We start from the raw sequence: 15,726 nt of genomic DNA on the forward strand, positions 1-15,726 counted from the left end.
AAAATAACGATTGAATGCCTGAATTACCCTCAGCCATTTGTAATTATTCAAAGCCACATTCCACGCCACCATTTTAGATCACTTTACCCCTACAGATAGGATCCAACGATATGCAAATCAGCATTTGTCCTTTTCAATAGACAGTCAAGCCTGAATTGTTAGGTCATGTTCCTTCTGTGGTATCTAGTCAAATGTACACAGAATCCTGCATTCATCAACTTCCAGGGTATCAGCTACACCACCCGTATTTTGTAGCAGGATGATTTTTCCACGTATTATGCATCCTAGCTCCCCCTTGCAGACGAGCAGTCAGTCGCTTTCTAACCGCACCTTCCGCTGTAAGAGCTAGCTCCAGTTACACCCTCAACCAGCTCCCTGTTCCTCCCAGCAAGATTCATACAAGTCACCTTTCTATCAAACTCCCTCCTGCTGACAAAAATCCTCGCGACAGAATTAAAGTAACACAACAGCGTTATGAAGACCTTCCTCTTTCAGAGAGCATACAGACCTGATGCTGACTAAGTTCCTATATGTCAGTTCACTGACCCGCCACCCTATTGTTGTCCTTCTACCAAATGATGTCTGCCAGGACGTAGTTCAGGGATAAACGGGATTACAGCACGAAACTAACGTAAAACTGCTGTGTGGTCACTGAGGCATAGTTCTCATCATCAGTGACACACACGGAAGTTGAAATGGCTATAACAATGTTAATCATAATCATAATTTTGTGTGCCATGCAGTGTGTCACGTAGGGCATCATTCATACAGCACACGGTCTCTATGCATACCACGCTGGGTGGGATTTGAAGGAATGCACTCTCCCACCGCTATGGGAGATTGTATGCATTTAACAAAGATGTTTATATAGACAACTCCGTTCAGGATACAGGTAAAAAGGACTATGGCCCTGCTCTATCAATCAACTGCCACGAAATGCCAGTATCTTATATGTTGTGGGAAGCAGTGGTCCCCCACAACCCCAGACTGACCTACTAAAGATCTCTGAGGGAGTTGAACAAAAATAATTTTGTTTCTCCCACTGATCTTGAGAAGAAAAAACACACTAGTCTAGAATGTAAAAAATGGTGAAAGGATGGTGAAATGATGTCAATCAAGTCTCCTGATGCAGGGCTTTCATTCCAAAAGGGCGTCTATAAATTAAATTTTACTGCCACTTGTTGGGAAAATTGGAAATTCCCAGTGTGCAAATGTCAATAGGCAACTGCCCATTGGGGATAGGCATAAAGTGACCAATCAGACTATATCGTTCTATGGGAATCAGTGTGGGAGTCATTTTAATCGATCCATATAATATTCTGAAATACTGACAGGAAAATATTGACTTTCTAGAACGCTCAGCTTTTTGAGCTACAGTGCTCAGGACTAATCAGCCCAGAAAGGCTTAGTGAGGCCTATGGTGGTCGGCAATGATGATGGACCAGAAGCAGCGTATGCAGACGCACAACAGTTTGGGGCAGAAGCTAGACAGCGAGAGGAAGAGCAAGCTTGACCCAAAAAATAACTCAATATAAAACCCATGCACCTACACTTCATTCTGTTTTAAGGAGGATTGTGGCATATAACTTTAAATTCAGTTCAATTCAGCAACCTTAAACAACAGTGTTATAGAATCACATCCACTTTTCTTTCAACTGTTATCTGAACAGGCGAGGAAGCCTATTCACTGGCTTTTGTCGAGTACTGTGCAATTTCACTATCAGGAGCCAAACCCCATTGGTCAGTGTTCAACGGTAGCCGATTACTGAACTTAAAGGTACACCTACCGCAACTACTGTGGGATACTGCTCCAGAGGCCAAGGCTGGAATGTCCCTGTAACAAAACTGGCCATATCTACTGGTGTGCATTGCCCCCTGTCAGTCAAGGACCTAGCCAAAAAATATAAATTCTGAAGAATCCGCGACAGCCATAAAACTTCAAATCCCTGTATTCTTCCAGTTTTTGTACATTATTGCACTAGAGAAGTTATGATTTAAATCATTCGTGTTCCATCCAAAGGCTCATGAAATCTCTTTCCAAACATTACAATTTCTTCCTTCCTCCAACATACTATTGGCTTTCTAAAGTGTAACCTCGTGTTTCAAGTGTAGGAGCATCTTCTCTTGTCCTCACTATGTAACGTTATGAGATGCTGGCTTGCGCCCACTGCCAAAGGAAAGTTACCTGGGGTAAATTTGGGAATCTTTGTGATTACTGGCTGACCTAATGCCCTTCCAGTCAGAAACTCTTCAGTTGCCTGGATGGCAATAGTACAAGTATGTTAAAAGTATGAAAAGGGAACTAGAGGGATGCAAGCTTCCTCGATTAGATGCATAGATCTCCGTCTATCAGTCTAAACCTCAAGAAAGACCAGCCTAGAAGGAATGCCTTCAAGAACTATGCAACTCTGGAACATGTTTATGCCAAATGTATCAAAATGAATATCTCAGTGGTTTGCACACACATTACGTTATACATGTTTAGGGTGTCAATAAAAATATTTTAAATGTAAATATTGCCATAAAGTTATCAAAATAACTTACTAAGCAATGCTAAAAGTACCCCTCTAAGACTGGAAACGTGCTATCAAGCGACAATTATGAAAGGATAAAAAAGTGTAGAGTCATGAAAAGTGAAGCTAAGCTATTTATCCATGGCTAAGCCATTTACCCATTATCTATAGGAGTCCTCAGTCTCACCTGGAGTATCTGATGTTAGATACAAATGAAGAAGAGGGCTTGGAAGGAAGTGTTTGAAGGGCTACAGCTTATTCTACACACATTCTAATAACTACTTTAGACTAAACACTGCACAGAAAACTGCCCTGATCACTGTCAGGCACACAACAGGGCACTGACAACATTGCATAGATATTCTGCTAAGCAGAAGACTTCTGGGAACATCAAAAGGTCTGTGGTTCAAAGAACCAGTTAAGAGCCATATCTAAAGCAGTAAATACTATTTAACTAATTCCAAGACGGCTGTTCTAGTCCCACAAAATAAGCCATCAAATTAGGTCCTTCAGTGTTTAGCTTTGCAATTGCTGCAAAAACATGGGGTTTCACCAACAAAGCAGTGAATATTTCTGTACACAAATAAGTTAAGTAGCCAAGGAAACTACCAGCATAGCAAACTCAAGTTAAATTGAAGTTTGCCTGCACAAATAGTCTACTCTCCTACCACACAAAATTCTTCCTGAACGAGTTACAAAGATCCTACACCGCAGAAGCAATTTACATTGATAGTCAAAAAGAAGGGCTCTCAATGACCCAGTAAACACATTTTTCCTGATGACTGGATGTCTTGCCTTCAGAGAATTAGTGGTCACCCACCTTCTCTACCTATGCGACCAAATCATGGTCACATTCCCAGTGGATTCTTTGTTCAAAAAGCTTAAAACAAATACGCCACCACCGAATCAAACAATGTGGGCAGAGAGAGTGGAGCTATTCCAGCCTACAAGATGTGGGCCAGTCAGCCCCCACACATGAAGCCCCCTGCTCCACCAAGGCCTCTGGACATTAAAGAAAGTAATTCCAATGATCGTGCACACCCCCCAAATGTGACAGTGACATTGTAGAAAATACATAATATAAAGCAAAAGCTATAGGCAGCATTCAACTCGACTAGAAATGACTCAATTCCTTTGTTACAAAGTTCCTTAATGAAAAAAACCAATACAAATAAAGACAGACAGATTCTCCAGTACTTACAACTCTTCTAGGAAGCGAAGGTGATGAAAGCCTTTGGGCTGGAGATCACTGATATTGTTCATGCTCAGATCCCTACAGAATAAAAGAGAAAGGAACTTGAGAACATGCCTAGGCATCAACAGTGCTTTCCAATCTACAAAAAATGACATTTATAACATGGATCAGTGTATTAGTTCCTTAAGACCTCAGTTCCTCTGTCCGTCCATCAGTCTGATTGTCTTGTCACTCTATCCAACGTTCTCTTTTCCTTACTTTTTATGTATCAGTATTTATGTAGTACAAACCCATCAAGAAAACAATGGAGACTGCTCGTTGGTAGGGGGTTAGGATACAATGTAAGACCATGAACAATAAATGGGAATTTACACATGTGAACAATACAATGTAATTATATTTTATATGTATACAACTCCATTTAACAGTTTACAAGCACAGGGAGATTAAGTGAAAGCCAGTCCCCGAAGTTCCAAATTCAACAGCTTAGCCACTATAGAACGTCTGCTCCCTGTGCTTGCAATCCTACCCACTGCTTTCCCTATGTTACTTCGTCCTTGCCAAGTGTAAATGGAATATCATGAATCAGAATCATGACTCAATGCCTTCCCCTGGATTCTATGACATTATGTCCTGGTACCTTGTAATCTTGGGACCTCAATTTGATGCTAAACCAATCTGAACAGAATTATGTGAAACTCCACCTCAACCAACCGGATTATCACTCCTACATTGTTGACATTTGACCCCTTCAGTACTAAACCATAAACAGCTTGAGCCTTAACCAATACCTCTGGACTGTGGAGCCACCCTCTTGGAATTTCAGCCTTCCAATATACAAGTCTTAGCCAACACTATTGGAGGCACAGCCCACATTGCTGGCATTTCAAGAGGGTACTCCTTAAGTTTAAACCCACAGCGTTTGACTCTCGAGCAGCTCTGCTCACATGTCTTGGTTTTCAATCTGTGCTACACTAATATCATTTCAATTCACTGGTCTCTCAAATCACACTATAAGCGAAGTCCATAATTCAGAACTTTCAGGATGCATCACTGGCTTCTCAGCAATGACTGCTGATGGAAACGCATACTTTCAACCAGTGCAGAGGAAATCTCAAACATAAATGTAGTCTAGCAATGTTTTGTTTGGAACACTTAATCAATGGCACGTTGGGTACATTCAACAACAAGAAGCTTTTTTCGGTCATAAGTAAATCATCAAAGCATACAAAGAAAATAAGAAACACAGTAAAACATTAAAATACATCAAGATTCAAATAGCAAAATACATACAATCTAAAAATAATTCATTCAGATAAATATCAATCGGTTTCTAAAAAGAAATTCCGCCTGTACCAAACAGCCTATAGGAATTTGCTAACAGCAAGTACAATTACTTTTGAGGTGTCTCTCTTCAAAATCCTAAAGGCTACCATATACTGCCTCACTCTCAAATCCAGACATACTGGGCGTATCCATCTACATTGAGGAGTAGCATATGCAGGGCAAAAGAACAAAATATGTTTGGTGGTCTCTGAAACTGAGCCACATGCAGGACAGTCATCTGATTTTGAGCAAAACCCTAGTGATTTGTAAAAGACCTTAATGGCAAACTACCAAGCTGAAACCATGTGTAAAGGCTCCTGGAAAAGGGTTTTCAAATAAAATCCAGAAAGGGCTCAAAACTTGGGAACAGCTTTAATTCAAAGAACTGATTAGTAAGACGCCCATTATTATCACGTAAGACATACTTTTCCTTAATGAATGCCCAGTATCAAGTCTTCAGTGTAAAAACATAATACTTTAGTTATACCACTTGGGTTATCCCAGCAGCTCCTTAGCCCCAACTTATCTAGCCACATGAAAACATGCCTCAGCCAGGGAACTGTTAATGCGTTCGGTCTACCCATCAAATCTGTAAAAAAAATCCCTATATTCAGCAAGTTCTGCAGTAGACTAAAGGCGATCTCAAAATGTCAAGGGTCTTAGAGCAGCCAAGTAGGAAATCTGACTGAAACATAGGTCATAATAAATTGGGGTCAATGGGGTACTAACTGGACAGCCAATCAGCGATCTAACAAACTAATTTACTGCTGCTTTAGGAGTGTTATAGTACCCCAAGATTTCAGCACCAAAAATAGCTGCGTTCTGAACTTTTGCTTGATAAACTTTAAGCGTAGGAGATACTGCTCTTGAGAATGTACCTCTACAGAAATGCAAGATGGCATGGGACATGTGCTGAATAAGAAAAGCGCTCTCAGAAAGCTGGTTATCCCAACAAAGACTGTCTGAAACCCTTACACTCAAATAGTCGAAGGAATGGACCCTTTCAAGGGGAACACTACACAGTCATAGAGCAGTTTTTGACACGCCCTAAATTCAAGACCATAAACTTTGTCTTAGCAACATTCAAATCCAACCCTCTAGACCTACAAAACATTAAAAACCTATCTATGAGAACTTGTAGACCGCTAGGTGTTTTAGAGATCAAAAGGGAATGATCAGCAAATAACATAATGGGGGTCTTCTTATTGTTTAAGGTGGGTGCATTTGTTCTGGCAGGTAAGTGGATATTGGACCGCCTCGTTGATTTACAGTGTAAACAAGGTAGGTGCCAAAATACAACCTTGTCTAACACCACGTTGGATGGGGATACGATCAGTGAGTTCACCCTTACTACATCACCTAACTTGAGAATAAGTATCCTTATGCAATCATGCTAGTAAACACACCAAATTCCTTGGGGCACCCATCTCACATAAAACCTCCCACAACTTCTTCCTCTGGACTAAATCAAATGCGATCTGCAGATCAACAAAGGCCATATACAACTTCTACTTAGAGAGGAACACATATTTCCAATACAGGAGGGCCAAGCGAAACACTTGATTGGAGGCACTGGTCTTAGGTCTGAAGCCAGCTTGGAAAAGAGGTATTAGTTGATAAGAGTTAACCCACGATAACAGCTTGTCAAGAACCTGCAGCGCAAAACCTTCTGAAGGTTATCAATCAAGCTGATTGGTCTATAATTTGAAGGAATGCTCGAATCGCCTTTCTTATGGGCAGGTATAATTTCTGCCTCTATCCATGTATCAGGGATAGCACCACCCACAGCAACAGTATTAGAAACCAAGTTGATATAGCTGGCCCAGATAAATGGTTTGGATTTATACAAATCACCAGGGATTTTGTCAGGCCCTGGAGCCTTAACTGTTTTTAACAAAGTAATGGCAGCACTAGTATCTTCTAAAAGAAAGAAACAGGGTCCTCCAAAACTGCCCGGCTTACCCTACCAACCAATTCGCCACTACTCCACGAAGGTAGGCAAGTAGATGAGCCCTCAGAATTATGCATGACACATGGCTTTGTGTACAAGTTGGTAAAGTGGTCAACCCATTTCTCTGGTGTAATATGATAAAAATAAGATTTCGCACAGTGACTATTACCATAAAAAAGGATCTTCCAAAAAGACCCTTGATATTTCCTCTGAATAACCCCCAACAGCTCTTGCCAGATTACATCCTCCCATGCCCTCTTGGCCCCTGCAAGAGTATTTTTATATTTTGCTCTAGCATCCCTGATCAGCTTCTGTGAGGAAGACCCAATGGCATTTTTCAAAAATGATTTTGCTGCAGAACAATCTGCATTAAACCATTCCTTCTGTTTCTCAGCTTCGCACTGCTTAGCAGCCACATTTTCATAAAAAACGTCTTGTAACTTAGCCACAAAAGGACCATGAATCATAAAAATCAGTATGTCCCTTGTGTCAGAGTCTTCAAAACTAGAAAGCACTGTCACAAATAATTCATAAATCCTCTTAATCAAAGTTGTATCCAACATAACTCTAGGCCAGGAAACATGCTGAAAAACAATAGCCAATATAGGCTCAGGCACAGAAGTAGTACACTTGTTGTCCAACCTTTGAAATAACTCACCGTTAGGGACAACATCAAGGAATTGGGATCACTATCATGCCAGTTGTTCACTCTTATGTGGACCAATAGCGGCCACAGCCAAATATGTAAAAATAAGTAATCAATAACACTGGTATAATTGCCAAGTTTAAAAGTTGGGGCCCTATTCAGATCCGAAGGAGTTCTGCCATTACAGGCCATCAGGCCTCGTCTAAGACTAAATGGCAATAGCTGAAGGGCAACTTGTGAATGTAGATACTGTGTTTTCCCAGATATCCTGGGTATGTCCCAGACATCACCCCCTGAGGTCTTTACAATAAAAAGAGGGTTCAAATGTACAATTAAAATCTCCTGCTGCTATAACATCACTTTTCTGCTGAACAGCATTCTACTAACCCATCCAAATGGACAAGACTAGGAGACTCCATACCGGAGGAAAATAATCTTGTGTACATATTAATCACTCCCAGGTTGTAACCCTTAGAGAAAGTGAGCCTAACATCCATAATATGAGGGGAGTGAATTTGCAATAAAGAATGGGAACATTGCAGCTTTTATTTAGTAGAATTATCAGACTCCCCGTTAGCATGACCACTACTGCCCGTGGATTGGGCCTTCTTACTGTATGTTAAGAATCCTTCAATTAATATCCTCTCAGTGGCACAAGTCTCCTGGAATAGGCAGATGTCAAAACGACTAACGTAAGAGACCAACTCAAGGTCTAATATCTTATTACTTATATTACTTATACCGGCCAGATTCCACTAAATAATCCTCAAACGGGACATACCTTTGTCCCCACCCAGCCCACGGCAAGGGATAGAGGGTAGCTGGGGTCTGCTAAGGGTGGAAACAGTTAAACAGTTAAAAACATCACTTGTGTTCAGAGACTCAGAGTTCTCCATGGGTTTCACACTCCCAATAAACATTTAACCTGGCCCTAAAGAGCCCACATCACAAATGGGCCTAGAAACAGTTGGAAGTCAATCGATTTAATTAGGGCTAGAACTCAAATTGAGGGGCGCAGTACCATCTCCAGAAGTGGGGATAGTCGTTAAATCTCTTATAATTTCCCACCCTGGCAAATCAATGGACACATCGGTAGACAAGGGCAGTCGTTTTGAGAGCATTTCTACTTTAATTCATTTCTGTACTGTGTCAGATCTCATGCACTGCCCACACACGCTGCAAGCATGCGTAAGAGATAATAGATAAGAGATAAAAGGGAGTCACCTTTAAGTCACAGGGTTAGGGCAGTGTGTTTGGAGGAGGGCCCCACATGTTCAAAGCTTCGAGCATGGGTACCATTTAGGCTCCGCAGACTGAGGATCTTTAGGAGGTTATGAAGTCCAAGGTTTGTACAGATCTGAAAACTTGTTTTTGTGTCACCCCCAGTCCAAAACATTTTTGATTTCTATCTTTCAATCCACATACACCTGGAATCAAGCCCCCGCCCTCATTAAGGGGTATTTGCACATCATATTCTGATTGGTGAGCGGGTGCACCCTGTGTTTTACTTGTATTTGGTGGGAATGATCCATTGTCCTAGGTCCACAGTAACCTTTGAATTGTACCGCATTAAGGTAGTACAAATGTAACCCGGAACGAGGAAGTTATGTACCTGTATGTAAGTTGGTGCGTCATTACCCATAATATGCTATTCCTCACAAAGGCAAGGTAATTTCGGTGCAGGCTTCCTTCACAGACAAAATAAGCAAGGCAGTCAGCAGCAGTGCAAGCTTCCATCATATGCAGAACAAGTACAACAAGGGCAGGTGAATTAAAAAGTCCATCAAAAGTCAAAACAGGTACATCACAGGTTGTATCGCACACTAAAGTAGCAGAAGGAAGTCTTCCCCCAGGCAGGGAACAGATACAGCCTGAGTGGCAGCAGTGAAAGCTGCACTCAGACACCGAAAAGAAACAGCACTGTCAGCACCAGAGCACGGACCTCACACGCTTAAACGGTAGAAGTGCAATGCTCCCTCACAAAGAAAAGTCACAGTGCAGAAAACATGAATTAAATGTCCGTGGCACACAACAGGCACTGACCATGCATCAGCAGTACAATATTGCCGTACAGATACAATAGGTAAAGTACGGGCAGCATCAGTGCCAGTTTAATTTGCACCAACACATAACAAAACCAGAGACGGTGCAAAATTCACATATAAACAACATAGGTAGTACATGCGCAGCAGCAGCACAAGCACAGTAGCTATATCACAGTCAGCATACATTTCTTTTAGTCACAGCAATAACCGCACTCGTGGTGGAAGTGTAAGCTTTAGATTCAAGCAGAACAGGAGTTATAATGATACCTAATCAGTGTATTTATCACTTCGATATTTTGCACAGCTTTAGAAAGCTGTTTCTTCAACATGCAACTAACAATGGGCACTGCTTGAAATTAGAATGCTTAGATTTTATTGACCTTTCATGAATACATTCTTGGTACAATAATGGTGAGGGCAGGTGGATGTATGTGATTCTATGGCTGCAGTGTTTACTACATGTATACACACACCCTGCCACTGTGTAATAATTGTTCTGCCACACTTCCCTTTGAAAGGCATATTTTATAAGCCAATAACGGTCAAAAAGATATATTGTATGATTTTACCTCCCAAAAGAAATTTTGCTCACACATGCAACCAAAACCACTGAACACAAATGCATCAAATGTACCTTGATTATAGAACTGTACTCAGAAATCATGTTTTTTATTTAGTGTAAATTCTCCAATTATAAACTATTTTGTTAAAATGTTCAATGTGATATAGGGCAAAATATAGTTTAGTATCTGTTTACTAAAATTTAATAAATGTAATAATGACATTTGATACAATATATATTTTTTGCATACATTGGAAACAACTAGCGTGACAGTAGTGTGGTTATCCTGTTGGTCCCTTATTGGTGCCTTACGTTCATATACTTCAAGTTTGGTTTCTTTAGCAGTTAGTTCAGTGGATGCTGCCTTTTCTACCTGGGTAGGGATTCTTAGAATTGAACTGTCAAAGTTACCATTAATGCATGTGCACTCATGGTTATTTATGCACATTAATGATTTTATGTGCGACTTGACACCCTGACCTCTGATGTTGGCGATCTTTTTTTTTTAAATATCTTTTTATTAGGTTTAACAGATAACAAAGACAGCCCCCTCCAGCAGGAAGGACAATAACAATTCCTTATATATGCTGGTCCAATAATCTAAGAACAGAAACATATAACAACACATCTTAGATCAGATACATGGGCCAATCAGTCCTGTTATCCTTACGAAGAAGTCCAGTGTCGGCTCCAACAGGAGAGTTAAAACGCTGACTCTCCCAACGGCAAGGAACATAATCTGATATACATCCATAGGGCTGTAAACACTACCCACAACAGAAGGTATGAGAAGAGATAGAAAGGGTAAGGATAAAAGGAGATACAAAAAAAAACCAATACAATCTTCCAATCCAATACATCTGCCAAAGCACAAGGACGCAAGAGATGAGATTCTAAACTACGGTACACACAGCGAAAAACAATTCACCATCCACAGTCTCACATGTTGGACTCTAAGAAAGCACACAGCGGAGCCCATATGTCCCTAGGCCAGGATCCCTCAGGCATCCACTCCCAATAGATCATTAATTGATCTTGGCAATAAGAGGCATCCTACAGCCATTCAGATCCTCGGAGGCAGCCCACGTCCCCAGTACATCGCCACTCTGTGCTTGGCCAGCAACAGCAGCAGACCTACCAGCCGCCTATGAGCCAAAGCCACCTCCTCCACATAGTCAAGAAGTGCTAGTTTAGGGGTAAATGGCAGAGCCAGCCCAGTCATCTCCTCAATCATATGCAGCACTGTGATCCAGTAGGCACGTACCTCTGCACATCTCCACGCCAGGTGTAGAAAATCAGCATCCAGGGCACCAGACCTAGTTCAACAAGAATCCGCACGTAGACCCATACCATGCAAACCACGGTGGTGTAGTACAAATGATGTAAAAATTTGAAAAGGATCAATCGCAGCCTATATTTGGGGGACAGCACTTTCATATGCAGGCAGGATTTTCTCCACATCTCAGCAGGGATAGCCTCACCTATGTCCACCTCCTACCGCGCCTTAGCAGTAATCTCAGAGTCCATCTTCGCGCTCTGCAAGCTGTTATAGAGTTTAGTAATGAGCCCGCGTGGAGACTGCGCAAGATACATCACCTCCAAAGCCTGACACGCCAACGGGGTTTCAGGGAAGCCCGCACAGAGCATCGCGCTAATGTGCAGCACATACAGCCGATGCAACGCAGTATCCCGTCCGTCCCCCAGCACTGTCTCCGATGTGATAAACCGCCCCTCCACAAACCAGTCACCCAATGCAGTTAAGTTTGTTACACAAAGAAATTCGCGCAGCCGGGAATCCTGGAACATCAGCTCGTCCGCTACATCAAGTACCGACATCGATGAGGCGAATGGCTTCCGCACACCAGCCCGACGAATCAAGGCTGTCCAAGCCCGGGCCGTACAGGCCACCGTGTCCACCCCACGCGGCCTGGGCCGAGACGGGTTCCCAATCACCTGTGACAGTCAGTCTGGCCACACAGCATCACTTTCTGGCGTGAGATGCAGTAAATATCGAACAATGCGAATCCACAAATGTGCAAAGTGGGCCTGCGTGCTGTGATAATAAAGCTCCAGATCCGGAGCAGCAAGACCACCCAACTCAAATGGGAGAGTCATCTTCTCCCAGGAAATTCTGGGCTGCCCACTCGCCCAAACCAACCATATGCCACGCCTCTACTCTGTCTTCCAGCCATGCGACTGCCCTACCATAATTGGTAGACCAGAGTGTCGCCACCTCGCCACTCAGCCAGACGCCCAGGTAACGCACCGGACCATCAGCCCATACAATAGGGTATTTAAGAGGGGCATCACCACCGACTTTGACCAGTTAATCGTAATTCCGGAGAAAGCGCCGAACCGCACTATCTCATCCAGCAGTACATCAAGACGATTCCGCGGCTCGCGAACATACAATGCAATATCGTCCGCATACAAGGATATTAATATGGGCCATTGTCGAAATGCCAGCCCTCTGCGGTTATGGTGCTGTCTCAGATACGCCGCCAGCAGTTCCATTACAATTGCGAAAAGCAGTGGAGACAGAGGGCAACCCTGTCGAGTCCCACGAGCCACTCGGAGTCAGAAACAATTCCGTTTACTCGCAGTCGAACAGTAGGCTCTGAATATAGCAATTGAATCAAGTGCAGAAACCTCGCGCTCATACCTACTCTGGCAAGCAGCGAAAACATGTACTTCCAAGCCAAAGAATCAAAAGCCTTAGTAGCGTCTAAAAACACCACTGCCACATCATCCTCAGGTGTAACCGTGCTTGTAACAGTGAAGTACATATGTAGATTATATAGCGTAGACCAGCCGGTACAAAGCCAGACTGGTCCGGTAACACCAGCTTCTGGGGCAAGGGCTGCAATCTTGCTGCAATCTTGCCGCAATCATCTTAGCCAAGATTTTATTATCTATGTTAATCATGGTGAGCGGTCGATATGAGTCTCAGCTGCATGGATCCTTACCGGGTTTTAGAACTGTAACAATCAAGGCCTCACAGAGAGAGGCGGGAAGAACCCCAGTCTCCATAGACTCTGCATAAACCTCCAAAAAATGTGGTGCTAGAATGTCCACATATTCCTTATAAAAGGATAGAGTTAGGCCATCCAAGCCAGGAGCATTGTACCCAGGAAGACTACGAATCACCTGTTTTACATCTTCCACAGAAAATGGAACATCTAGATAGGACCTGTGTGAATCATCAAGCCAGAGCAAGCTAATCTCAGAAAAATAGTCATGTGCCGCTTCAACGTCCAGTCCAGAAGGCTCCACGTACAGCTCCTAAAAAAATCAGTAAAGACCCGCAGGACTCTGTCGTTGCCACCACCCGCTCACCAGACGCGCTGCACAGTTCGACAATGTAGTTACTGGCTCATGGTTTACGCAGCATGCTCGCCAATGTACGTCCCACCCTCTTCCCCTCCCCATATCTCCGTGCCTAAGCATGTTTCCCCAAAAAACAGATCTCACGCAAAGCAGCCTCCTCAAATTGTGATACAGTGCTTCTCAGTGCCGCTAATGTATCCCTAGACCAATCAACAACCAAACGTTGTTCCAGTTCCACTGTCTGCGACTCCAGTTCAGCCAAGTCCCGCTGCAGCATCTTCAACACGCCATGCTGTTTAGGGAGGCAAATGCCGTAAATTACCACCTTAAATGCCTCCCATAGAGTTCCAGCAGAACTCACCGACCTGCTATTCTCAGCAAAATAATGAATAATCGCCTCACAAACATCCTCCCGAAACGCCTGGTCCTGCAGTGCCCCATGTGGTAGACGCCACAAGAACACACGCCCTGGACCACCCGAAACTGCCAGCACCAGCTTGACCGGCGAGTGATCCGAAAGGGTACGTGACATGAGCTCAACCGAATGCGTCCATAGCTCCACGTCCCGCATACCCAACCATCGATTGATGCGGGACCAGCTATTATGAGCATAATTGACACAGGTGCCCTTTCTAGCATTCCCATGTCTCGCCCTCCATATATCCACCAGAGCTCCCTCATCCATTACAGAGGAGAGGGCCTTAGCCGCAGCGACGTGTTGTATCCTGGCGAGGCTCTCCCGGTCCGCCACAGGCTCCAAGATCACATTGAAGTCCCCTCCCTAGATCAATGGGCCGCTCCCCAACAACTCAATCAGCCGCCACACTTCTCTAAAGAATTCAGGGTCATCGGTGTTAGGACCGTAAATGGACACAAGTCTGCATGTTCTATCTAATAAAGTGCCACTCAGCATGACATATCGACCATTGGGGTCCAATATCACCCTCTGAGTGTGCCACTGCAGTCCCTTCCGCAGCAGGATAGCCAACCCTTTTGCATAGCGCAAGAACTCCACCCCATGGTACTCTCGGATCCAACCGGCCTTCAACCGATGCTGTGTCGCCGCCACTAAATGGGTCTCCTGCAACATGCATATATCAATCTCGTGCCGCTTCACATACGCAGACAGTAGCGCCTGTCATTCAGACCACGCACATTCCAAGTGAGAGTGCACCGGTGTCACATGTCCATGCACCATAGCATTCTCCGGTCAAACAAACCGTGCATCCACAGCATCTCATTATAATCTCCTACCACAGGTATGAAAACAAACAAGTAGCACGAACAAAGAGAAAGAAAAGGAAACCATGACCAGAACATTCCCCACCCCCACCCACGCAGACCCCCCCAATCGGTCAGAGCTGAAATTCCACCCCCCTTCAAAACTGTAACCCCAAACACAGCAGTAGAAATGCCGAAGGGACTCATCCAAGGGGCGCGAGCCAGACCACCCAACCATCATCCCAAACGGGATGGGGGTAGGGAGGGCACAGGGTTCATTAACAGATCGTACAGCATAGCAGCACATAGAAATAATAGCACAGTGACATGGTACCCCATATAGCCACCAGAAGAAAACCCCAACCACCACCCCATCATTTTAATCATTGTCACTTAGCGTATCCCCCTCAGCTGCAGAGGCCCCAGGATCTCCAGTCGCAGTCTTTTTGGGCACTGTTTTAGCTAACTTAGCTGCCAGTTTTGGGTCCGTGAAGAAATGCAGTTTATCCCCATGTTGCACTCTCAGTTTTGCAGGATAGATAAGATAGTATCTGGCATCCGTCTGGCTCAAAGTGAGTCTAATCTCTACGCACAGCCTGTACCCCTGGAGTATAATCAGGGAATATATTCAATTCAGTATTCTTATAAATCACCGGCCGCCGCTCCCTCGCCAACCTGAGAATAGTATCTCTAGCACGATAATTCAGCAATCGAACAATGATAGGCCGAGGCGGCATACCAGGCGGAGGCCGAGGTCCCAACGATCTATGAGCTCTCTCCTCCACCAGCAAACAGGAGAGTTCCCTGGGAAAAATGTCAGAGAGCATGGACTCCACAAAATCCTCCATCCTTCCCATAGCTGTGGACTCCGGAAGGCCCACTATGCGAATGTTATTGCGACGTGACCGTGCCTCCAAATATTCATTCTTGTTACGTATCA

General features: G+C 43.7%; 1 protein-coding gene across 1 annotated transcript in view; it reads right to left on the reverse strand.

The window, feature by feature from the left end:
• Positions 1-15,726, reverse strand: part of LGR6 (leucine rich repeat containing G protein-coupled receptor 6) — a 404,113-nt gene that overhangs the window by 275,779 nt on the left and 112,608 nt on the right. The window contains exon 2 of the mRNA XM_069238930.1: positions 3,715-3,786. Coding sequence (XP_069095031.1) covers positions 3,715-3,786 — 72 coding nt within the window. The remainder of the gene's footprint in view (positions 1-3,714; positions 3,787-15,726) is intronic.

The sequence above is a fragment of the Pleurodeles waltl genome, chromosome 6, assembly GCF_031143425.1.
Source record: "Pleurodeles waltl isolate 20211129_DDA chromosome 6, aPleWal1.hap1.20221129, whole genome shotgun sequence".
In the NCBI taxonomy this organism is placed as follows: Eukaryota; Metazoa; Chordata; class Amphibia; order Caudata; family Salamandridae; genus Pleurodeles; species Pleurodeles waltl.